This window comes from Semicossyphus pulcher, unplaced genomic scaffold (genome assembly GCF_022749685.1).
Source record: "Semicossyphus pulcher isolate SPU_LCO1_2020_fin unplaced genomic scaffold, fSemPul1.0.p SCAF_13, whole genome shotgun sequence".
In the NCBI taxonomy this organism is placed as follows: Eukaryota; Metazoa; Chordata; class Actinopteri; order Labriformes; family Labridae; genus Semicossyphus; species Semicossyphus pulcher.
Window position 1 is genome coordinate 18,626,469 of NW_027211637.1, and position 25,848 is coordinate 18,652,316.

A 25,848-nucleotide genomic window follows, 5' to 3' on the forward strand; every position below is an offset into this window, starting at 1 on the left:
TTTATTTGTCGTGTATTTTGATTTTATAGTTTGACTCATGTCCCATCTGTTAACATGGAGGAGGTGGGCTTTAGGACCTATACTGCAGCCAGTCAGCAGGGGGCGATAGAGATGTTTTGGCTTATCTTTTAGAGAGCTTACAAGTCGTCTATCTTTTTATTCAGTCTATGGTGGCTACTGTCACTTCATGTATACAGTCCCTGGTTGGACCTAAAGAAGGAAGTAACATCAGACACATCTTTGTCTGTTGTACATGTGACTGCGTGTGTCTCTGTGTGGAGGAATGTCCAGCAGAAACACTTTCTGGCCCTCGCCTCCCTCATGGCGTTCTTTGTAGGTGTTAATGAAAGCCCTGTGTCCGTGACTTCCCTACACTCCTGTGCGCTCTAAATGATGCTTCAGCAGCAATCCAGGCTCAATCTGTCGTGCCTGGGCTCTGCCTGAAAGCACAGATGGGCCTTAGACACAAGCGCCCGGGTCCCAAAGGCCCAGGGAATCTATCAGGGAACTGCAGAAGTAGATTCAATCTCACGGGACATGTTCTTACCATCCCCTCCATTACCCCTGCGCTGCCTGGCAACCATCACCAAAGCGGTAGAGACTCCCATTGGCTGAGCGCGGTGCCAGAACACAAAGAAGGGTTATCCCAAAGGTCTGCGGGAATGCTGAGCGAGCACAAATGTACACGGATGTTAGAGTGCGAGGGCACAAAGACAGCAAGGGAAACTTATCAAGGAGAGCAGGAAGGAAGGTGAAAGAGACTGAGAGATAAAGTTGCAGGAGAACAGGAGGTGGTGGAAAAAATGAATGGAGTGTGGTTTGTGCTGCAGAGGCTGCAGTTTCGCCTGGCTGCTGTGCATGCGTGTGTTTACATGCACTTGTGTTTATCTCCCCTGCTTGTCTTTAGATTACCAAATCGCAGCGTGCGCTACCCGCAGGTCAACAAACATTACCATGTTTTAAATGAAACTCAAGTGAGAGGATGAGCTTGAATTAGCATACATTACCATACACTCACTGAGTCAGGTATCTGTGCGGCTGGTATGTATATGAATGGAAATTCATCTATGAAGACGAGGCGTGCATGCATAAGCACACATGGAGATACGCAAACACACATCCACACACTCAATTAACCCCCCAGCGGTGCATGGGCCCCCCTACTAAACGAGCTCATCATCTACACAGCTCGCATTATCCCTCCACCAATTTCCCTTCAATCAATCCATCATTCTATTTTTAAAACTTAGAGAGCGAAGCGACAGAAACACACACCCTTTGTATCCGCACCTCGCCTGACACCTAACTGTTGACTTTGACAGGAAAATGGCGGGGCCTTTGAGGGGTGAGTGACTCAGATTACACTATCCTGTAAAAGCAGCTGTTCTAGTAACTGAGAGGTTTATAGAGACCCACTTCTTTCCCACAGGCCTTTGCATACTCGGGTAGTATTCAGACACACTTGGTAGACACAGGTAGAGCAAAAAAAAACAAACCAAGGATGTTGGCGAAGAATCCCTCCACTGCGTCAGAGCTGCTGATGTTTAAAGCATCGACTCCAAGGACGAGAGTGTGTTTTTTCTCCCTTTATTCCTTCTCTTGTTGTTGTTCCTCTCTGTCGCCGACTGCAGCATAAGAGAGAAAGAGACTGTGGGCGAGCCGCGCTGCTTTGCTTTGATAACTAAAGATTCATTTAAGCCGACGCTAACGATGTAGAGCATTATCAGCCTGGACACTTCTGTGATTTATTCTGCTAAACAAAACTGCTAACATAGCCGCACAATAACAAATAAATAGAGTTTATTTATACCTGCTCTGCTCCGAGCTGCCTCTTTAACTTATTTTCAATCCAAGGAATGTTTTATTATGTAGTCGCCATAAATCATTCATACGTATCAAAGGAGATCAGAGTGAATTTATCACAAGAGATCAGAGTGAATGCTTTAGTAGCACATGTTTGATTTGATCTGTAAGATCACAAGTGAGATGTCAAGCATGTGAAAGTGCTGCAGCTCACAGCAGTGGGATGTGTCGGGATGATACCCAATCGTTCTGACATAGGAGGGGGTGTAGGCGCTGACTAACAGGTGGTTTTTGTGCTCTGGTGCTCTTTGCAGAAAGCCCGCCTGGCCAGGATACGAATATCAAAGGCGGGGAGCTCCAGTGCCTTCATCCACAGCAAGAGAAACGGCCTGTTCAACGAAGCGCTGGAGTTCACGGTAAGTCCCCACTCACTGCCGTCCACTTACATAAGATGTGTTTACATTTACCTGACATCGCAGAGAGCCTGACCTCTGCGTGTCCTTGGGAAAAATACTTCTGAGGATTTCAGAGCAGGCAAAAATGTAAGTCACTGGATGGCAGGCCTTTAATTTCCTTTTAATTATCATTTCTTAGAATCCACCCAGCGTCCCATCAGAGCCACTCACTGTGATCTCATTCGATAAGCTGCACGTCTAATGTGACTTTCTCTGAGCCCAGCTGCCCAGCTGAGGAACAGGCCTCAGGCGATGCAGCGGGAAATGTAAACACAACTCAAGGATGTTCCTGCCTCACTAAAATGTTGCGGTTTACAAGCACTATAGTGGCCCGGGGGCTGACACTGCACAAAAACAAAAACAAGTGCCTCTTTCTCCCCCCTCTCTCTTCCTCTCTCTTCCTCTCTCTCCTTCTACAATAGTAATATAAGACAGGATCTGAGCAGCATCAGTGTTTATACACAAGCTGGGGCTGAATAATGCATTGAATTCATATTGATATTGCCTTAAGAGGCAATATTCTGCAAAGGCTGCAGTGGTGTTCGTATATACAGAATTCAGTTATGTTTCCATTTATCTTAATTGCAAGAAAGGGTCGGGAGCGAACTGCACTGAATGATAAAGTTGCTTTATTAAACTCTTAAATTCTTTAAGATCGAGATTACTTCTCGACATAACATTGTTAAGAGTTACTTTTAGCGGGGGTATGGACACTGGCAGGAGTTACAAAGTTTGCTAAAGTACTCTATAGGTATGAAGATATGGTTATATTTAAGATTCATTGCAGAGGGCATACTGCTGCATTCGGACTACTGAGGCCAATTCTCTAGCTAAATGGATATTAATGTTTGCATTTGGTAACATTTTCCCTCTATGGAACAATAAAGGTACACTATTTTACATACTAAAATTGCATTAATGCAAATGAAGGTGAGGTATAGATAGGGTATTTATTATGAAGATCTCAATATATAACTTCTTTATATAAGCAGATCAAAAGTAACTTTGTGGGATATAATCATTATTTAAAGTTTTAATCTTGAAGATCTCAGTTTCGTTCTCTTTGGCAGCACTGATGGTGATAAACGGTAATAGCGGGAGCACACTTCCCAGATATCCAGACAGTGTTGCATGTGTGACGTCCACAGTTGGCTCCGGTTGGAACTCTTGATTTTCCTCGCTGACGATCGCTTTCCTTTTCAGACTGTTTGCCTTCATCTGAGCGACGAATTAGTTTCTTTTTCTTTGGGTTTTCACTTATTTATGAAGTTGTTTCTGTAGTCATCAATGTTTTCTTTGTTTGTTCCACCATATTAGATTATGGCCACTATGGCTGACCAGAAAAGACCAGAAAAGCAGCCGCTTAGCTCCGCCTACCCTCTCTGGCAGACCAACCACTGCTGGCTGATGGAAAACGCGTCACTAACTGGGCGCTGCTTGTGATTTTTTCTGTTAAAGTCGCCACCGACACCCAGTCTGTAATACTGCAAATGCAAAGGCTTTCATCAGTGGGCCATAGGCTCAATCACCATTGTGTTACCTCATTCGGAGATTTAGAGACTTAACAGACATTTATTTAAATGAGAATCTTCAGGATTATCACTTTAATAGAAACATTCATATTGTGTGTGTTGCATCACATTACTTTGTCAAAGTGCTTAGAAGGACTACCACTGTGACTTCTTATGCACAAAGTCGACAGTAACAGCTCATTTAAACATCTATCCCTGCTCAACCAAATTTTAATTGTCGTCCCCCTTAACTTTGATTCTACAGCAGCTATTTACTGCACCATGCGGAGCCACACAGCAGATCAAGCTGTTTCCAGTCAGTACAGTACGGTGGCCACCTGGGTGGCGAGCCACAGCCGCCTCCAGACAGACTGCTGATGCGGACTTGCACTTCTATGTAAAGAGAAAAGACAGAAATACCGCAGCCTAAACACCTGTGTTTTACTGCTGTGTTAGGTGCAGATAAGCAGCATGAACACAGGTGAGCGCTCTTGGCTAGAACAAACCAAGTCATCAGTGTGGGAATGTACCCGCTCAGCAAAGAAGCTTGTGCTTCCAGCACCAGCCGCCCGCTTTAACCAACAGAAAATTGCTGCTACAAATCTTCCAAACATGGCATTTTAGTTGCCTGTCGGCGGTGCTGTGGAGCATGCAGGATCAGGGCAGTATTTCTTTGGCTTTGTGTGTTTTTTATAAACAGCTCAACCACTGATTCTGCAGGGAGACACTGATGCAACACATTGAAAGTCTGTATATGTGAAACACTGCTTTATTTATGACAAGTCAATGATGGCATTCTGAGATATACTGGAGAGACGTCTTCCCATGCAACACCTACTATAGCCAATATTTATAACAATTATGCAGAGAGGTCTTTGTTTTCTGCTCCTTCCAAATCCCTGCTCATTTGCAAGATACATCCGGATACATCTGCTCCAAATATGACCTCAGAAACAGAGTGTACATTAAGCAAGCAGATACAAATGTGAAAATCCTCATGGTGTTATATTAAGATTTATAATTCTGGAGACGCAGCACAGAGCAAAGTGTTTTCCCCAAGTTCCTAAAGACCTGACAGTCAAATGATTTATTTGACTAATATAACAATATAAACAGCGCAGAATGTTCTGACAAATACAAGCAGAGAGCCGCTGAGTTTTTACAATCAAATGAGTTTTTCTGCTTGTTTCTCTGCTTTCCTGGAGGATCCACCGGCCTCCCAAACAGTCCGTTTTCCTCTGACTCACCTCAGCGCAGCCCAAAAATGAGCTTCCTTTACCAAAACACTGCAGAGCTAGAAAAAGCACCTACACTTTCACACTCACAAATAAGCAGGCCAGAGCGTGAAAATAAGGAATATGGAAAACAAGTCATTAAGGGGTCGCCTGGAGCCAGCCGTGGAGGCAAAATGTCACGATGGAATATTTTATATGTGTTGTACATAATGTAGGATTGAGTTGGGTTAGTAGTGTCCTTTCCAGCTCAGATCAATGCACTGGCTCCTGTGATGTTAATAGACATGCCCCTTAGGGGCGGAATAGTAATGTCCTCTGTGTCTGCGGGCCTGACGCGTGTCTGTTCACAAGTAAAACTCTACCTGTCTCTTTTGTCTCCTTCTCCAACTGAAGCAACTCCCATACAAGATGAACCTTTCAGATCAGGTACTGAGCAGCAGCCGGCCGCGCACCTCCCACACCTGATTAGTGTCTGTGTAAAGAGATAAATAAAAGCGTACTAATTTTGTGTGCATTTGTATGTGTGTGCGTCTGTGTTGCAGAGTTCCACTGAGGAGGAGCAGCGGTTAAGCAAGTCCACCTCACTACTGGAGAGCCAGCACCACCACCTGCTGCACTGCCTGGAGAAAACCACTGTGAGTGTGCGCACGCACACACACACACACACACACACACACACACACACACACACGGATTGTGAAATATTAATTCAATATCTGGATAACCCCTGATTGTGCATCATTAATTAATCTTTCTGTCCTGCTGTGGCTCATTAGGTGAAAGTAACGGACAGCGAGGCTTAATGTGTTTGGATCTGCAGTATTTATATGTGCATGTGCGAGGGCAGCCCACTGTAGCATAACGTCCGGTACACTGCGTTTCCCTTACGATGCACGCTTGTCTGCCCGTTTGTGATACTGATGCAGAGTCTGTTTCAGCCTCACACACCTCAGAGCTTCACAAATGAAAGAACCTGGCATCAATTCTGCACAGACACGCTCTCATTTTTCACCTTGTATATACACAAAAATGGAGCACATGAAGGTCAGCATGGATGTAAGTTTCATCCGTAAAGGGCAGCTGTGACATGCGCTCTTAACATTGTCATACTGTCACCTTTAAAGCTGACACGGTGAGCATGTTAGCAAAGCTGTTGCTTTTTGAAAGAGCAGCTCCAGTCCTGTTTTGGGACATATCAAATCTGCTTGGAATAATAAATTGTGTCTGTTTTTTCAAAATACATAAAAATCCTCCTGAAGTCATCTCCTCCTTCTCCCTCTTTAAACATTCCTGAATCTGCATATTCCCCGCCCACTATGCAAATTTCCAACCGCCCCCTCTGTCGCGAAAACAAAGCACGTCTCATTTAGTGCCAACTTGTTGAAACTAAGCAAGTTTGCAAGTGGTTGCCATAGGTTACACATAACGATATGCATAGCATCACCCCGTCCATTAACGGGATTGGCTCCTTAGGTTTGTGACATCACAAACCTGCCAATCTGAAAATGTGTTGTTCAGCCTGTCCTTGGTACACTGCAGTTTAAAAGCAGACAGGCCCAGCCGTGGAGATGACTGCTGATGTTGTCCCTGATATGTCTTGTAGCACATGAAAAACACCACATGGAGATGTTTACAAGGTTAAAGACTTGATTTTCACCGGAGGGGGGCTTTAAACATCCAGCAGAGGAGCAACATTAACAAAGTTGGATTTGGGGTGTTTTTTATTTGAATTTAAGTCGCCTTATTACTCTTTAAGGTTTTTTTTTTGCTCTGCACCAACTCCTGAGAGAAATATCTGCTTCTTAATCTGCTAAATGCTCGGCTGTGTTCACAAGCTAACTTTATCAGTCTGCTGGTAGGAGCCTGGCAGGTAAAGTGCAATCAGGTTTTGGAAATGAATGATGAAAACAGTGTTGATGAACAAAACTGTTGAGCTGCCAAACGCCGTGAGCCAAGATTACAGCTGTGAGGAACTGGAAAGTCAGGTGATAACGTCGCAATAAGTGACCAATCAATGCACAATCAGTCGTGATCCATTGTACACATGAAAGAAGTTATTATAGCTGCTTCACCCGCTATAAGCAAACAGCTATGTAATATTGATTCTGGGCTAAGCTCCAACAAACTTTAAAAAAAAAGTCTTTTCAAAATGTGCACACCTCAGAAAGAGCCACAGATGCTCAGCGGAGTTGTTGACCCAGGCGACCAAGCAGAAAATGACAGCCTATATCAGGCTATATACAGGTACATGGTCATAAATCTAAAGGCTGTAAATGTCACATTTTTTTTTAAGCGTCTCTCTCCATCTTTGCCGCTTTGTATTTGTAGAACCACGAGTTTGTGGATGAGCAGTATTACCAGCAGAGCTACCTGGACGCGGGGCTGCAGAATTACCCGTCTCGAAGCCCCTCCCTCTCCAGCCAGGACGGCGTGACGGGCACTTGCTGCACCCGCCGAAGCAAGAAGCACCACTCCCCTTTACCGAACGCCAGCGCTCCAGCACACATGCAGCCTTTGAAACACACGCACGCGCACCAACAAGGCTTACAGGAGCTCAGCACCATCCACATCCAGCCCCTCAGCACCAGGTGAGCTCAGTTTGAAAGGCGAGGCACAAAACTCCCTCAACTTGTTTGCTATAATGTTTGAGCTTTTTATACTCCTCTAGTGTGCTCCTGAACCTACAGTGACAATAAGCACCGCTTTCTTCATTAGCCAAATTATCAATCATGTAATTATTAATAACTGCCAGTGAGGTGCTCATTAACTGTCAGACTGTCCTCCCAACATTACCAGGACTCTTCTTATACTTTTAATCGACTGTGACTTTCAGGTTGCTCACCTAGACAAAATGACTGTTTCAGCTCCATTAATTTCTCAATAAATCATAAATTGCTTGGCTTGAAAAGCATCAGAAAAAAGTAAAATGGCACCTTAGAGAATCCATGTTGCTGGTTTTATTCTGTCCGAAAAGCCAAAGACGATTACCGTTATGTTTACTGGAACATTTGAAAAGGATGCAGCACATCCGCACAGGTGAGAATCTAACGTAACAAATGCAGAACAGTGAGCATGAGCATCCTGATTCAGATGTTTTTCTAGCCATCTTTCAAATGCAAGTCATATAACCTCTAGCCTTTTAGCCTTTTAGCTCGTCCACCAACTCAACTTGAGCTTGATTGACAGCAGCCACAGTTGACTTTGTCTTTCTGTTGTTTGCTGAATCAACTTACCATGTTTTTATGAGCAAACCTAAAGCTGGGAAAGGCAGTTTTAGGCATTGATTCTTCTACTTCCATTTACTCAAAGGTTTACTTCTAGAATTTAAATATGCTGATCCACTTGCACTAATGCTGATCTAAACCAATGACTGTAAATATAGATGGACGGCGCATTTCCATCTGCTCTCATTGGACAAAATTGAAGCCCCCTGTGACGGGAGCTGCCATCTTGCGATGGTGACGTCATTTGGAGCCAGAGCTGCGCAGTAGAGATCAGCAGGTGGAGCCGCCGTAGCCACTTCCGCTAACCAAAACACACATTTAACTTACTAAAAAAAAAAACAGCAAAGATCCGGCGAACTGGAACAGCTTCTTTGTGTCGGTCTGAAGCAGACGTTCACAGATATGGAAACTTCAATGACTGTAGTGATTGCTTTAGTTACGTCTCCTCTCGCTGTTCCTCCTCTACTCTGCTAATCTGGAACTGATCGGCTGCAGGAGCCGGATTTGTCATCAGAGCTGTCAATCATCCTTTTGACAGCATCAAATAACTAATTAAATCCTGATCCTTTTTCCGGCGTGGCAGCAATACACTTCCGTACTTATTAGATTAGGACCCCTCCAAGACAAAAGAACCCACCTTTACTTTGAACAGTTGTCGCCTTTTGCATTGCACTTTTCCTCTACCATGACATGTGTGAGACAGAAACCAGTACCCATCACTCACCAACCCATCTCCTTAAAGCTCTTGGCTAACTTTTAGCAAATGATTTCTGCACACACAAACCATCCTAAGCTGTCTCTCCTTCTCTCCCTCCCAAAGCCGCTCCAGTCTGAACATGCGCGTAGACGAGCAAGCCCCCCTGAACTGCCAGAGCAGCCAGATCACCACGGCAATCATCAGCATTCCCACGCCGCCAGTGACCACTCCCGAGGGCGACGCTCACCTGCCCGCGGGCCCCACCCACCAGAACGTTGTGAAGGTGTCGGCACTGTGAAGACTAGGGTGCAGCCACATCGTACAGAAAGACAGATAAAGACTCATGGAGACAGACTGAGGGACGAAGGAGGACTGATGATGGAGAGGAGAGCGTTTAGAGTCCTGGTCTGGCCATGGTGGAGCCTGCCCTCTGCTGGTCATGTACTGTAACGACATGGACTCCATTTACAGACGGAGGATGGCTTTTAGATACAGTATATTCATGTTAGTGGGTGGTTGGCATGCATGTGTGCGCGGATGCGAGTGTGTGTGTGGGTGAAAGAGAGGGGAACATGTTTAGAGAGTCGTTTTAGACGAGGAGGCGTGTGAGGCTCCTCCCAGCGTAAGTCATGTGTCACTGTGCACAAAGCACCTTTGTATGATTTTTGCTTCGGTTTGACTCTTATTTTTTAGCAGGAAACATAAGGGAAAAGGACAAGAACTCCAAAACCAACACATTATCAAATCTCTCTGATTCAAACCTGCTGTTTTGTTTTGTCATTCTGGTCCTCTCACCTGTTGATAGATTGATAATCCATCTTTCCTTCCCAGGTCCAACGATACTCCACCTGAGTAACCTCTTTAAAAGATGAAACATGATTGGTGTGTCTGTGACGACGTTACAGACGAGTTTCATATTCGTGAATGAGTTGATGTGAATTTTTTGCTAGGTAGAGGAATTGTGACGTATTCGATAGGAGGTATGTGCCTGTGTGTGCGCGTGTGAGAGAGAATGTATTCGTCTCAGTTAATTGAAAACTTGTGTTTCAATTCTTCTGAAAGTCTCTATGGCTCAGTATATGGTATATTTGACTAGCTGCCACTCTGAAGGGTTCATTGAACACTTTTCTGTTTGAAATTCTCAGCTGCAAGCCTTTTACACAACATGTGCCTGTTTTCGCTGGAGTTAAAAGAGATTTATTTGTTTTTATGTCTCTCTTAATTTCTCCGTCATTGTTTTCCCTTTTGGCTGCTGCAGCCCGACAGACCTCAAACGGCTCAATTCTTTAGAAAAAGAAACACAAAAAAAAGAACATTTTGAATTCAGACCACCGCAGTTAAAAGCACAAGGCGTTTGCTGAGAATTTCTGACACAAATCTGTCCTGATCCCGGGTTCTTTGTGAATATTGTTAATAGAATATTTTGTAATATTTGACCATCGTTTGGCAGAACCAGTGAAGCTGTCTTCTCGTTCTCTCTCCCTCAGTCTGTCTTTCTCTCTCTCTCCTCTCTCTCTCTCCTTCTCTCGTTGTTGTCCTGTTGTATCCCTACCTCCTGTGTGATCAACAGTATGCTTTCAGTAGTCTTTATAGCTGTCAACGTTTTTTCTTCCCCTAAACTCAGCGGGCATTTTTCAAAGTTGTTGAGTATGTGTACTCTATGTGGTTAGGAAACTTGATGTTTGTACTTTTTGTCCTCCTTGGTGTTTTGAATGATTTGATTTACTTTATCTTCTGGAGAACTTAAAGCGGGAAAGTCTGTTTGTAAACGGTGACACCAGAGACGCAGAGGACAATGGATGAGCTATCCACAGATCTCTGTCACTTAAAACACGTGTCTGTTCTCTCGACTCACAGTCCCGACATGTAACTTTAGTATTGCTTATCATCTAATCCTTCCACAGTTGACCTTTCCAACTACGGATGGTGACCTTTAAGCTCTGCTGACCTCATTCTTAATCCAACAGCTACGCGGACACACAGATCTGTCTGTAAGATGAGGCGACAGCACCCACTACTGCTCCACGTAGATGAAGTCAAATGTTGATCAAGAGCACACAGACAGGGCTACAGATGCGCCGATCTTTCAGCATACTGTCCATATCAGCCAAGAGCATATTTCAAAAGCAATACTGGAATTGGTCTAATATAATGTCTGCGCATATGTAGCTGATGTGAAACAGTTTTTCAGTATAATTAGATTGTATTTAAAGCAAACTAGCAGCAAAATGTATCATGTTTTTTTAGAAAAGAGTTTAATTACCTTAAGAGGGAGACATGGAAACGCTTAATCAGTTTTACACATGCATTTGTACTAAGACTTACAAAAAACAAAAACACATATCATCACCATATCAGCCAACGTGGGTGGAAGTATATTCAGCATAATTTGTACCATATCAGTGCAACACTACACAAGACCCGAAGGTCCCTTAGACTCCTCTGTTGTGCTTTAGTTTCCTCTGATCCTGAGGTTAGTCCCGACCCAAAGAAAGTCAAAAATGAATCTTCAAACAGGATCGTTTTTTTCCTCTGATATTCATAGCAGTGACCTACGACTATTGCTGGTAATTTAGTGCTGTACACAGTGGCAACAGCTGCCTAGATCCAGTATTAGTGTTTAGTGAGGCTGTGTGCAAATTTACCCGGCGTAAAAAAAAAAAAAAAAAGAAGACGAGCACAGGCGAGCTTTTTCAGTGTACTTTAAAAAGTGAGGTTGAAGACTTCATATTCACAGCATCAAGTCCGACATTTAGAATCGATTGAAAACTACAACGAGGGTTTAACATAGGTAAAGGCAGAGGTGAGGTTCCCTGTATTATTTGTCGCTAGGATGGTAAAGAAACGTGTTTTATTTACCGCTTCTCTGTTTCACGACAGGTTTTGTTTGTGTCGGCTGCACTTTGAAATGACACAGTTTGAATTATTCTGTCGGCGTATTTCCGCTCAAAGTGTCAAAGGATTGCGTTTGATTTACAGACAACAAAAACAGAGGTCTGTGATTGTGTTTGTCTCTCTCTTTCTCTGTTATGTACTCTTATTTGATTGTCTTTTTTCTGGGCTCAGTCAGTTTTCCTCTCACTCTTTGCTTTGCCCTCCTATGCCACCTGTCGTTGTTGAGACTACTGCTGTGCGTATCTTGTCAGGTGTTGGATATTATTTATGACCTTGTCTTGTGTCCCGACTGTGAAACGCCTGATAAAACATCTATATCTGCCACAAATACAAAATCTGTGGGCTCTCTTCTTCCCCCGCCTCTAAATCACTCTGTGTTTGCAGTCGTAGAGTACATTCAGCTTCAGTGATATTTTCAATTCCCCAAAGTGCAGCCCGTGTGACCCAAATGTTCAAGCGCTGGACCTTCAGGCCCTCGATTTTAAAGGACACCCCGGGATGGAGGAGAGGATCTTGCTGAGTTCACAGCGAAACTGTCTGGTGACTAAAGTGTAGATGAGTGGATCCACTGCAGCCTGCACACAGGTCAGCACCATGGCTGACGTCTCCAGCTCCATCAGCAGCTGCGGGAAAAACAGGAGGGAGTTAATGACAGAGAAAAAGCAACAGTATATGAGCTATGACGTTTTTTTTCTTTTATAATTAATGGAGAATCTGTTTATTATTGTTCTTTTTGTAATTATTTGATCAATCAATCATTGAGTCTAAAAAAGGCAGGGAATTGTTAAAAAGTTATTTTTTGTTTACTTTCTGTGGTAACATTTTGAGGCTGTGATTTTGCTGTTTAAGTTTCAATTTATGAACAGATGTTTTGTACAGTTCATTTTGAGGACAACAGATATTAGAAACTAGCATTAATTGCAGGACTGTCACATTGCATAGAATTATATTATATAGACTTTGTTTGTGTCGTATATTTTATCACTGTGTGGACAACATTACACTCACTTTGTCCGTGTCCTGCCCCGAGATGACGTTCATTATCAGAATAACCACCATGGGCACCCAGAAGAGCGTGAACGCAATAATGATGTACCCAAAACGCTTTGCCAGTTTCCCCTCCATCCGTTTCTTCCCCCGCTCCTTCGCCCCTGGTGTGAGGAGACACACTGCACCTAGAATCTCCCGAGGTCTCACCGGGGCACCTCCGGTGGACAAGCCCGCACAGGGAGCACTTGCTTCGGCCACCAGGAGCACCGTCCGGCGGGGAGGCAGCGGGCTGCCGGAGCCCACAGCGGCCAGAGGCTTGAAGGAGCCCGGCGGAGCTGTCCGCGGTGCTGAAACTGGGACACTCGGCCAGCCCCACGCGTGCTCCGACACCGTGGGCCTCAGCTGGACTCCGCGGCTGAAAATTTTCTTTTGGTGTTGCCTTACAACTTTGAATATCCTTACGTAGTGGATAACTATCACAGCAAGAGACAGCCCCCACACCGGAACCAGCACATAGGGTCCGAAGGGATCTACGTATCGAATATCACCTTGCCCTCCGATGTGCGGGCGGCAGAGCATGTAAAAGAGCGCCTTTTTGGAGAGAGTCAGAGAGATGACAGCAAGGATGAGGCCGCATGCCCAGATGGACAGGATCCACACGCGGACCCTCGCTCTCCTCGCCTCGGTTTGGAAAGGGAACGCGATGGCTTGGAAGCGCTCCACGCTGATGCCGACCAGCGTGAGCAGCTGGACGCAGCTGCACAGCGCGTAGGTGAACTGCTGCAGGGTGCACACAGGCACCGACACCTGGCTGTCCTTCCTGTAGCGCAGAAAGGAAAAGAGCAGCAGCGGAGTGTCCACAGAGCACTTCAGCAGGTCGCTGGCGGCCAAGCTGACCAGCAGAGCGTTGTTGCAGGTCTGCAGGCTCTTGGTCCTGAAAACAACCCAACAAACCCACAAGTTCCCGGGTAAACCCAAGACTAATGTCAACGTTAAGACTGTGCAGTTGAAAATGAAGAACACTGTATCCATTAGAGTGTCATAGTGTGCGGTGTATGCGTCCATAATGTCCCTTAAGGTTCATCCTAAAAAATCCTCCCATGGTGTTTGTCCACATCAGTGTGCTGCAGCTCAGAGGGATCAAAGAGAACCATGGTGATCGTAATTGGGAACATAAGCTGCAAATTATTCAAGGGTGCGTTTGCCTTTTGTGTGGAGCAGCACTGATTGGCTGAATGGTAGGTAGCAGGTTGAATAGCCTGTAATCAGTTGAATGTGGAGTTGTCTGACCTTGGCATGAGGAGGTTACAGAAAGAAATTGCCCAGTTTGGCTCGCCCTCTTCACCTTTCTCTGTCAACATCAGGTTAGACCAATGGCTTGTGATGCAATAATGTATCAGTATTGTATGTGAATGTGTAGAAAGAAAAGGGCTTTAAAATACATGCTGCATACTGGTCATTTATTAGGGAAAAAAATGGACATACAGTACAGGGAAGGAATTCATTTAGTGCAATGTATCAAACCAGAAGTGCTATTTATTTTAGACGACACTAAACGGCATGTTTGGACATAAACCGCACAGAGCAGTCAGTGTTTCAGGAGCTCTTCCATGTAGACCGCATTCATACGATAAGCCGCCATCCAGTCGTTGGCCACGCTGTAGTAGCTTTGGTAACCTTGCTCTTGACAAGGAGACATGGAGGAGTAGTAGTCGTTCCAGGCTCTGTAGCAGGCTCTCCAGTAATTTTCCGCACTCCACTCCTCCTCCTCCTCCTCCTCCTCCTCTTCATCATCGCCATGTTCTTCTTCATCCCTTTCCATCTTTTGCTCTCTGTTCACCCGCTCTGAAGTGTGTTTGCTCCGTTTCTCCATCTGTCTTGATTCAGGTCTGCCGGCGTGTGATGGAGTTGTCTGATTGGGTCGCCTGCTTGATTTAACAGCCGGTACAGGTTTACAGTTCTTGGAGGAGTGAGACAAAGCGCTCCTGTTTGAATCCCAGCTTGTTTTGCTGTAGATTTCTGGTGCAGAAGACATATCGACTTCAGTTTTGATGGTCTCTGCTTGTGGTTTGGACACAGTGGGTGTTTGTCTGGAATGAATCTGAGGTTTAATGGCCGCTCTGTTCTTATCTTCTCTAACATGATGCGTCTCATCTTCAGCGTCGGATTGTGAGCTTGAAGAACCAGAAGCTGATCTTGGACGTAAAAAGTCTCTCCGTGTTCCTTTGAGCTTTAAACTTTGAGCCCCATCATCATAAAGTGTGACAGACTCTCTGTGCCCTTTCTGATCGCCTGTGTCGCCGTCATCTCGACCCCTGAACTCCCTGATGACCTCCACTGATCTCCCCAGCCCCGTGGTGATGAAGCTGTGGAAGTCCCGCTCGGCCTCCTCAAAGGTCATGGACCTCGACCTGCAACTCTTGAACGAGCTCAGAGGGGGGATCTTTGGCAGAGCGTCCTGCTGCTCTTTCCGAGTCTGCGCCGCTTGAGGAGGACGCTTTGAGAGCGTTTCCCCTGCAGGAGATGCTTGTCTGGGATTCCCTTCTCTATGTGCTCCCAGCCTGGGCTTCTCTGGCTTTCTTTGACTGCTGTGCTCTTGTTCTCGATTTGTGGCCGACTTGGCTTGCTTCTTCTTCACGGTCCTGGAGGAGAGCTGGGATAAAGGGCCTGGAGCGGAGGCCTCGGTGCAGACCTCCCAGTCACAGGGCTCGTCCATCAACCCGGGCTCTAATGTGGCTAAAAGGACAGAGAAAGATGAGACAGGAAACACTTAACCACATTATTATTAATTAAAAAAAGATTTTTCCAAAGGAACATGTTGATAATACTCACATGGCAACGCGGACAAACTAAGGCCGCACTTTTGAGCGATGGCCATCATCTTATTCTCCTCCTCACCGTGGCAACAGTAGGAAACAGCAAGCCCCTGAGTGCCTACAAACAATAAACAATCCTGATGAGAACCCATTGAAATAGCATGAAGGGATAAAAAGGAGTGTGTCAGAGAGGTCTGTGTCCATATTTGTACACACACACACACACACACACACAAAGGGAGTGTGCAAGCTGAGATGAATTACATTCGGTCTCAGAGATAGCGCACAAGGTCCGGATAGTTATATTTAAATGCAGATGATTAGGAACCTGTTGACCTTGTAGGTGGGTCGAACCTGCTTATACTCCAGAGGCTCACACTAATCTTCAAAATGGTGTTTAATGCAGTCAGGGAGACGCTGAGTGCTCAGAGCAACAGAGTTTTATACAAATACACCAGCAGGAGAGGAATTTATTTAACACTTAACATTAACAATGGGCTCTTTTCTTTTAAACCTGGTCATGGTTATATTTAGCATCATGTAAGCTGATTAAATCTGAGCTTTTGTGCAAGAGAGTGAATTTGGTTTTGCCATCAAAATGTTATCCAGCGAGAGGATCGACCCTGGAATAATGCTGCTGCTTCTCCACGGTCCCGTCCAGCCTGTAAAATAAGGTAAATGCCGCACACCACACAGCAATGTCAAATACCGTGTAACATTGCAGAAGCAAGCATTCAGAATCACTCACCGAAGCGCCCGGCCCGACCGATCCGGTGCATGTAGGTCTCCCAGTCCTGCGGCACGTCCAGGTTTATCACCAAGTTGACTTTGTCTGCATCGATACCTCTGGAAGTCTGAAGAGAAGGACGGAGAAGCAAGATTAAAGATCAGAAACCCAGACTGGTTTGCCACTTCTAAAGAGATATATAAATGTTAGATATGGCTGACGTGTGGAAAGCAGCACATGGTAGGGATGTGTGTCTCACCAGGTCAGTGGAGATGAGCACCCTGCACTGGTACTGCTTCAGTTTGGACATCGCCTCCAGCCTCTGGTCCTGAGTCAGACCACCTGTGCAGGTCGTCACACAGAGGTTACTTTAAAATCCCATCAGCAGAATTCTGATCGGATGCTTTAAGATCATTTGGAATACATTAACAGCTAGGTCTATGAGATGCTAAAATAAAGTTTTCTGATCATTACAGCACTCCTCACCTGAGATACAGACAGCAGGTAGTCCTTTGGAGGACAGGATGTCTGCCAGGTGCTGTGCCCTGAGGGAGCAATCCAGCAATAACAGCATGTAAGAAACAGCTTCTCAGAGATACATCATCAACTTTCAGATCCAGTAAATGTTTAGTTTCAGTGCTAAATCATGCAAAGAGCATGTGCACCGCTGAGACTTTTCTTGGGGATAAAATGAAAAGCAGCAATGCGGATGAGTTACCATTAAAACCATGCGTTACCTGGTGTGTAGGTTGGAGAACACTAGGGCCTGGTTAAATGGGATTTTGCTGAAAAGCTCCAGCAGGTGCTGCACCTTCTCCTCGAAAACCTTGTGAGGTAAAGGATGGGACTGCACCAGCTTGTAGTACTGCTTCAGACCTGGCGGGGGGCACACAAGAGCACATGCATGAGAACCATTAAGGTGCACTTTTAAATATGTAAACAACACATGCAGCAGCTGATGGGTTGCCTGGTGTAAAGCGATGCATTAATCCTTTTAAATATGATTTATATTCTCTGATTTTTATGGTGTTACCTTTCAGGCCCATGTCGCTGGGATTGAGCCGAACAAAGGTAGGCTCTCTCATGTAGCGGGTAAGGTGCTGAGCAAGGGATTCTGGGTAGGTGGCAGAGAGAGCGAGCATCTGTTTGTTCACAGGCAGAGAGGAAAAGATCCAGCTGAGGAGGCAGAGCAGAGGAGATGGGTGAATATTAAGGCGTTTCTTTTTTGTAAATAAGCTTCAAATGTATATTTGTTTTATTTATACACAAGTGTAATAAGGGGGATCATGATCGTGGATGTCCCTCTCACTTTATCTGTTCCTGGAAGCTGCCCTCCTCCAGCAGCTTGTCCGCCTCATCCAGAACAAACAGTCGGATGCTGGCCGTGGACAGCATGCCCAGCTCGATAAGCTGCTTAATACGACCTGTGAACACAAACAGGAGCATAGTCACAAAATGTAACAAACAGCATGACGGTTACATAAACACATAATGCTTCTTACCAGGCGAGCCCACGGCTACGTGGCACTTCTTCAGGTGGGGTTTGTCCTGACTCACAGGCCGGCCCCCGATGAACACATGACACTCCAGGCCCTCCATGGCACAGCCGATGGCCATCACTACTGAGTGGATCTGCACCGCTATCTCACGTGTAGGAGCCAGGACGAGCACCTGAAGGAGAGGGAAAAGTTCGATGTCAACAAGCACTTACATTTGATTGGGAACAGATTATAGAAGGGCAGGTGTTGAGGAGTTTTCAATCATTAAGACCCCTAAGCTAATACGATTAGAGTGCACTAGAATGCAGCAAGTCTTTCAAAGAGACCAGCGTACCCTTGCTTTATTGATAGTCGTGCTCTGTCATTTACACTTTGGACACCAAGCAGTTCATTAGAATAAGACCCTCAATACCAGAGATTAACTTCCCCTGATCATCTGTCGCTGGTTTACGTTGACTCTTCAGTGAATCTTCTTACCTGAGTTGCAGGATTCTCCAGCACCAGAGAGTCCAGGGCGATGGTGCAGAACACACACGTCTTCCCCGTGCCAGACTTGGCCTGTACAATTAAATCTGAAACAGCAGATGGACAGTGGGTACGGCTGTACAATTTGTCTGAATCATCAAGATCACATTTTAGCTTCCACAGTTAATTAAACTTGATTGTGTGAAATATTGATGCTTCACATCGAGAGTGGCTAATCTGCCGCATCAAAATCTGTGCCAGTCTGACCAATCAGGGGGGTTTTCTTCAAGTACGCTGTGATTAACCGCTCAGAGCTTCACAGCTGCACAAAGGGGAATTATTTTCATTACACAGGCAGCCTGCAAATGGAAAAATGTTTTATCTGGTTTAACAATGCGGAGGCATTTTCCCACATTATTAAAAGAAACAAGAAGAAAAGAATAAGAAACCCTTTGAGGTATCGAGCCATGCAGCCAGTTATAATTTGACACAAGTGTTGGACCGTTATTATTAAATATTCAGACAAAATCTATAGCTTTTAAAAATCAAACATCAGTAAAAAGGAATAGTATTTTTGACAGACAGATATATAAAACTACGTCTGTCCAATGTCTATGGAGAAAACAGTCGCTAGTCAAAATCAATTATTGGCAGCCCAATATCCATTTGTTTTGTCCACGTATGAGTCTGAAACCTAGAATTATTTAGTCAATCACAGAAGATTAAAGATATAATCTATAAGATTTTCATTGAAATAAATGTCTGTTGAGTCACTGTCTATCGCCGAATGAGCGAACACAATGGTGATTGAGCCTATTGCCCATTAGTCTCTGCATCTGCAGTAGGCTATATAGTATTATTACAGACTGGGTGACTGTGGTGACATTCACAGAAAAAAATCACAAGCAGCGCCCAGTTAGTGACGCGTTTTCCATCACCCAGCAGCGGTTGGTCTGCCAGAGAGGGTAGGCGGAATTGCTTCTCCCGTCTCTTGAAATGTTGCGAGTAAACGAAGACTACAGATACAACTTCAAAAATAAGTGAAAATCCAAAGAAAAAGAAACAAACTCGACGCTCAGATGAAGGCAAACAGTCAGCGAGGAAAATCAAGAGTTACAACCGTAACAAAGGGAGCCAACCGTAGACGTCTAGTTGTTTGGGCTGTATCTGTAATTGTATAACGTAATTGCCTTTTATCGCCATTAGGTGCCGCTAAATGGAATGAAACTGAGAACTTCAAGATTAAGGTTTGCCACTGTTTACAGACATAAGAAGGGGATTATCTGGTAAAAAAATTAAGTAGTTTACAATGACAAAAGATCTTCAACTTCTCTCAGCTCTTAACTGTCAGTAATTTTAGTTTTAGTATTTTTTAAATACCTTTGGAGTGAGAAATTAAGGATCAGTCCATGTGCAGTTCTGTAAGGGGAGTGTGAAGCAACCTGCAGCTGTCATGGGCCTATTAATCAATAATGCAAGTGCATATTAGATGGGTTCATAGTCATGTTTGCTTCTCTGTAACTATTCGAACTGAATTTGTATCTAATGGTGCTACTGCATTATTGATACCCTCAGCTTAGACTTAAAGTTATCCAGTCTAAGGACAAATTACATCAGCAGATACAGCGAGTCAGTCAGAGTTTCTGCTGCTAAATAAACACACAAAAATTAAACGCTGACAGAAACACACTGCGTCTCATGTGTGGAGTGGCCCACACAGTTTCATGCACCCACCGAGTCCGCATCGGCCCAGCGGGATCGCCTTGAGCTGGATCGGGGAGGGTTTCTGGAAGCCGGCCGCGGACAGCCCGTCCAGGACGGCCTGAGAGAGCAGCAGCGAACTGAAGTCGATCCCCTCCGACAGAAGCACATCATCGGTCCGCTTTCGCGTTTCGATGTCGTGGGCTGCCTTCCTCACGGAGGCCGCCATGTTGACTGGACTATTTACCGCTGGTGAGCAAACGCAGCTGTTTTAGTGCGCGACGGAGCTGCAGCTGCGCTCTACAGCGCCCTCTGGTGGCTGGGAGGCGAACTGGTCCTACTCCTTCTGCTTACTTGCCTTCTACTGGAACAAAAGATCACATGAGGTAACTTCTGTATTTCTTTTCTTCATCTTCTTCAAAATCTATTATTAATTCAACAGAAAAACGTTTGGGTTGCCAGGTTGTGAAAGATCCCTCCGGATCATGTATATTCTTGAGGTTATTTGGTAAATATGCAGTTATAAATGTTGACATTGTTGGTTTCGGATTTACTAATCTGCCAACGAGCATGCATATATTATACAAGTAATATCATCATCAGGGGGTATTGCCAATGAATCAAATAGCTAAAAAGACATGTTTCCAAGTGGATAAACTTCAGATCTGATCTACAAAGCGTTAGTCAGTAATCTTTTGAACATTGATAAGGCCTTATTATTTTCAAACTTGTATAAAGGGGGACATTTTCAGTAGTGGGAATATTGTTTTTCTCAATTTATACAGTAAAAAATAAAAGAGAAAAAGACAGGAATAAGTGTCCATGCAAAAATGTAAGCTTTTCCACTTTGTTTATAATCAGCTTTGCTCCACAGACTCAGTAAAAGAAAGATGTATAACAGCAATTTGAAGAATATTTATATTTATTAATGTAGATTTTGTCTTTTCTAATAATCACTGATGACTTGGGACAGAAAATGTCTGATGTGTGGTATTTGTAGACTACCGAGGATGTCTGTTTTGTGACCTTTTTTGCGGCAGACATATGTTAGCTAATCCTGAAGCAGTGCTCATCCAAGTTAGATGTTAGGCCTCTTCATTCATACATAAATGTTTGATATCAACACCCTCTAATGCTCCCTCTATGCTTTTAACCCACAGACATTCATTTGAGTCTGATCCTAAAAACCATATTGTGTTACTGAATCCCTGCCTCATTACTCAGGAGCAGCTGTAAACCCAGCAATCATGGAAAGTGCAGTCTTACAGGATATTAGGCAGAATTATTGTCCTCACAATCCGGATCTACGGATTTGGTTTTCATGAATTAAATGTCATGGTTTACAGCCCCTCTCCTCCTCTTAGCGGGCTTATTAAGAGGGTTCCCTTCTTCCTTTCTCTCGGTTTAAGCTGCACCAGAGCAGCAAACATGGAGCACCTGTAGAGGAAGACTTCATTGGTTGTCCATATAATTGGATTACATACTGATTGAAGCTCCTGCATTTATTTCTTTTTCTTTTATTTATTGGATTTGTTTACAGCTCATAGATGGACTGGTGAGACTATATTTTCATACCAGAACGCAGTCACAGCACTCACCTACTCCACATTGAGCAAAATGGAGCACTTTCTCCCACATGGCAACTCCTCATCGCCTCACAGCTCAGTCGACGCAGAGCTGCTGTCTCGGACTGGCTTCACAATACTGGCCGTCATCATGGGTGTGTTCTCGGGGGCCGGGATCATCCTCAACGTGCTGGTCATCGTGGTGACAGTGAGACACAGGCAGCTCAGACAGCCGCTCAGCTATGCACTGGTGAACCTGGCCATATGTGACCTGGGCTGCGCTGTGTTTGGAGGCGTCCCCAGCACAGTGACCAATGCCATGGGCTACTTCAGCCTGGGACGTGTGGGCTGCGTGTTAGAGGGCTTTGCTGTGGCCTTTTTTGGTAAGTCACATACGTCAATGTTTTTTGTTCAAAAGAAGAGTTCGCATGTTTAAAATGTTGCTTATAACTTTGAATTGCACAGTGGTGGAAGAAGCAACATGGCAATGTAAAAATATTCCCTTAGTAAAGAAATAAAATTCCTACTCATGTGCAAGAAATATGTGTAATATGCACATGCACTCTATTTATCAGGCTCCGATAAATAGATATAAATTATTTTGAGCTTTTTAAAGTATACATATTTGAGAGTTTATCCCATGTGGGGATTGAAAAAGACGCCACAGAAGCAGTTCAGAGAGTAAATCTTACTTTGGTTGAATTGCTCACAACTTAAATCTAAAATTCAGCAAAGTGCATTGCTTTTTTTGTTAGGTGTCACAAGCAAAAAGGTCAGAAACTAACAAATCTTTGGCAATTTGTGCTTAAACAAAATGGTAAATGGACTGTGCTTCTCTAGTTTTCGGACCACTCGAAGCACTTTTACACCACATGTGACACATTGATGGCAAAGGGTATGATGCCAGTCAGGATCTATGCACGTTCATACTCGAGGGCTTTGCCCTCAGGAGCAATTTGGGGTTCAGTGTCTTGCCCAAGGACACTTCCACTTGTAACCGTACCAGTCAGGGATCAAACCCCCAACCTTCCGACTGAGAGATGACCGACTTAACCACTGAGCAACAGCTGCTTTGATGTATTTATACCTTCAATGTGCAACCTAATCATAGGTTAGGATTACTGTAAAATCTTAATGAGAAGACAAATGAACACTAAATAAAACATACTCAGTTACTTTCCACATCTAAATGTGCATGTTGATAATTGGTGTAAAGCTCAAATGTGGTCCACTAAAATAATACCCTCTTTACACATCCCTTCTTTCCCGTTAGGTATAGCAAGTCTGTGTACAATAGGAGTCATTTCTGTTGAGCGCTACCTGGTGGTGTGTTACCCCATGGGTGCTGTCCTCTTCCAGACCAGGTGCAGTACTGACCATTGAGATCACACAAAGAGCACAAACTTGTCTCCTCCTCCGTCATGTGACTCGCCCTCTGTGCTGTCCTCAGACATGCGGTCGCAGGAGTGGCCCTGTCCTGGGTGTGGTCGTTCGTGTGGAACACGCCGCCTCTGTTCGGTTGGGGAAGTTATGAGCTTGAGGGGGTCCGTACCTCCTGCGCCCCTAACTGGTACAGCCGGGATGTGGGGAATATGTCCTACATCGTCATATACTTCTTCCTGTGCTTTGTTATTCCATTCTCCATCATCATGGTGTCCTACTCTCGACTCCTGTGGACCCTCCGCCAGGTGAGCAACTTAGATGTTGGGCATATTGTTAGCCGAGGACACTGAAGAATGAGTCTTGTATTTGGGTTTTCTAGGTGACAAAGCTGCAGGTTTCTGAGGCCGGCAGCACAAACCGTGTGGAGACGCAGGTGGCACGTATGGTAGTAGTGATGGTGTTAGCCTTCCTGGTGACTTGGCTGCCATACGCTGCCATGGCCCTCGCTGTCATCCTGGACTCCAGTCTATATATTGACCCTGTTATCGCTACCATACCTGTTTACCTGGCCAAAAGCAGCACTGTTTACAACCCCATCATTTATATTTTCATGAACAGACAGGTAATCCTCCATCATGCACACACATGAGAGCATATAAAAGAAATCACACTCTTCTATTCTAACATATCGATCCTGTTTTGTGTGTGTTTGTGCCTTCAGTTTCGTGGATATGCCATCCCCACTGTCCTGTGTGGATGGAACCCGTGGGCCTCAGATCCACAAATATCTGAGGGTGAGACCACGGTCGCTTCGGTCAACAAGAGCCAAAGAGTCTCACCTAAGGAATCTTTAAAAGAATAAAAGACTGGACTGCAAGGAAGGATTGATATCAAAGCTTTGTGGACACAGCCAAGAGGAGAGACTGATGCGGACTAACAAGGAAGAAGGCTGAATGTGAATTTTATGTTACAATTCTGTGTTGTACTACAGCATGTTTGTCTTATTCTGTTACATTTATATTGTTGATTATGTGTTACTGTATTCATTTTACTGTCAGTGTGAGTGTTGGAGTTGTGTCAGATTTACCGGGTTTAAGGATTCAAAGTTATAAAAACAACATACATTGTTCGTTAAAAGTAATGATATACATACAAAAATGTGTTCTGTTTATTAATGTTATTTAAAACCTTCGTATAATATCAGCATGATAATTGTCCTTTCATTAGATCTTTTAGTCAGTGGCGGGATTACTTTAGTTAAGAGGCTTACAAAAAACATAGAGTAAGCTATAACAAAAAACACGCACACACACTTACTGAGTTATTAGAGCCCTTTGAAATCTCTAATCGGCGATACGTAATTTTCTGAAACCTAGCTTTAATTTAATTACAAATGTATTTTAGTGCAGGTAAACATTTGTTCTGTATTTGTTTTTAATACATGGCTGTGTTAGATACTTGATTTCCGACTGGTTAATCACAGCAGTCCCAGGTCAATTTTTTCTCGATGACAAACCGTTTCTAAGAACAGACCGTTGCTAGGGGTACAGATCTAATCACACAATCCAGAGAGTTAAGTGAAATCATATCAATCCACCGAAAGGAGTGCGGTAAATTTGACGTCGGCTTATTTATAGAGGGAAAAAAGAAGAGATACGAAAACAGCTGAGAGAAAGCAATAAAGGTTAAAAGATGCAAAAACTGAAGGCGGCACAGGAATTGAACATTAAACGGAATACAGTACGGGATACAGCACTGTTTAAAGACGGTGAATGGGAAAGAAAACTGTGACAGTGACGAGACAGAAAACCTCAATCAGGTGCTGCACTGATTTCTGCGGTCCTGTTCACCTTGTCTTACTTCACCATCAGTGGAAATGTTTCTAGGTTGCTAGGTTAGCTCATTTTAATGTGAGTAATATCAGCTAGGTTCGCTCATTTTAATGTGAGTATAAACAGCTAGGTTAGCTCATTTTAATGTGAGTAATAACAACTAGGTTAGCTCATTTTAATGTGAGTAAAAACAGCTAGGTTAGCTCATTTTAAGGTGAGTAATTACAGCTAGCTTAGCTCATTTAAATGTGAGTAATAAAAGCTAGGTTAGCTTATTTTAATGTGAGTAAAAATAGCTAGCTTAGCTCATTTTAATGTGAGTAATATCAGCTAGGTTCGCTCATTTTAATGTGAGTAAAAACAGCTAGCTTAGCTCATTTTAAGGTGAGTAATTACAGCTAGCTTAGCTCATTTTAATGTGAGTAATACCAGCTAGGTTCGCTCATTTTAATGTGAGTATAAACAGCTAGGTTAGCTCATTTTAATGTGAGTAATATCAGCTAGGTTCGCTCGTTTTAATGTGAGTATAAACAGCTAGGTTAGCTCATTTTAATGTCAGTATAAACAGCTAGGTTAGCTCATTTTAATGTGAGTAATATCAGCTAGGTTAGCTCATTTTAATGTCAGTATAAACAGCTAGGTTAGCTCATTTTAATGTGAGTAAAACAGCTAGGTTAGCTCATTTTAAGGTGAGTAATTACAGCTAGCATAGCTCATTAAAATGTGAGTAATAAAAGCTAGGTTAGCTTATTGTAATGTGAGTAAAAATAGCTAGCTTAGCTCATTTTAATGTGAGTACTAACAGCTAGGTTAGCTTATTTTTATGTGAGTTAAAACAGCTAGGTTTGCTAATTTTAGGAAGGCTAGAGTAAACGGAAGTATAATCGTTTTCATTTCTGTTATAAAATCAATAATCTCTGTCAAATTATCGATTTTGTGTGTAAATAGCTGTGTAATAAGCGGGATAATGTATAGTGAGCAGGTTGTTACCGCGGAGGAACCTCTCCAGGGTGAGACAAGACCCCTCCAGCTCACCCTGCCGGGGTTCCA

General features: G+C 44.0%; 4 protein-coding genes across 4 annotated transcripts in view; 2 read left to right on the plus strand and 2 right to left on the minus strand.

Annotated features, from left to right (window-relative positions):
- LOC138589570 (A-type voltage-gated potassium channel KCND3-like) overlaps positions 1–12,155 on the plus strand; it is a 105,251-nt gene extending 93,096 nt beyond the window's left edge. Inside the window, exons 4-8 of the mRNA XM_069659921.1 lie at positions 2,118–2,219; positions 5,398–5,430; positions 5,547–5,639; positions 7,333–7,592; positions 9,049–12,155. Of these exons, the coding sequence (XP_069516022.1) occupies positions 2,118–2,219; positions 5,398–5,430; positions 5,547–5,639; positions 7,333–7,592; positions 9,049–9,223 (663 nt within the window). The 3' untranslated portion in view covers positions 9,224–12,155. The remainder of the gene's footprint in view (positions 1–2,117; positions 2,220–5,397; positions 5,431–5,546; positions 5,640–7,332; positions 7,593–9,048) is intronic.
- A 132-nt stretch (positions 12,156–12,287) lies between these two features.
- LOC138589372 (D(2) dopamine receptor-like) lies at positions 12,288–13,875 on the minus strand. Its single transcript, XM_069659635.1, has 2 exons — positions 12,829–13,875; positions 12,288–12,443 (listed from the first exon to the last, which is right to left on the minus strand). The coding sequence occupies exons 1-2, from the start codon at positions 13,873–13,875 to the stop codon at positions 12,288–12,290; spliced, it is 1,203 nt and encodes a 400-aa protein (XP_069515736.1).
- A 408-nt stretch (positions 13,876–14,283) lies between these two features.
- ddx20 (DEAD (Asp-Glu-Ala-Asp) box polypeptide 20) lies at positions 14,284–20,247 on the minus strand. Its single transcript, XM_069660291.1, has 11 exons — positions 20,052–20,247; positions 18,330–18,424; positions 17,856–18,024; positions 17,663–17,777; positions 17,387–17,529; positions 17,091–17,229; positions 16,840–16,898; positions 16,613–16,695; positions 16,375–16,480; positions 15,643–15,744; positions 14,284–15,546 (listed from the first exon to the last, which is right to left on the minus strand). Exons 1-11 carry the CDS (start codon positions 20,245–20,247, stop codon positions 14,399–14,401), a joined length of 2,355 nt encoding a protein of 784 aa, XP_069516392.1. The 3' UTR covers positions 14,284–14,398.
- Positions 20,248–21,635: 1,388 nt separating this feature from the next.
- On the plus strand, positions 21,636–23,977 carry parapinopsina (parapinopsin a). Its single transcript, XM_069660604.1, has 5 exons — positions 21,636–21,966; positions 22,857–22,947; positions 23,034–23,271; positions 23,346–23,588; positions 23,688–23,977. The coding sequence occupies exons 1-5, from the start codon at positions 21,636–21,638 to the stop codon at positions 23,826–23,828; spliced, it is 1,044 nt and encodes a 347-aa protein (XP_069516705.1). The 3' UTR covers positions 23,829–23,977.
- The last annotated feature ends 1,871 nt before the right edge of the window (positions 23,978–25,848 follow it).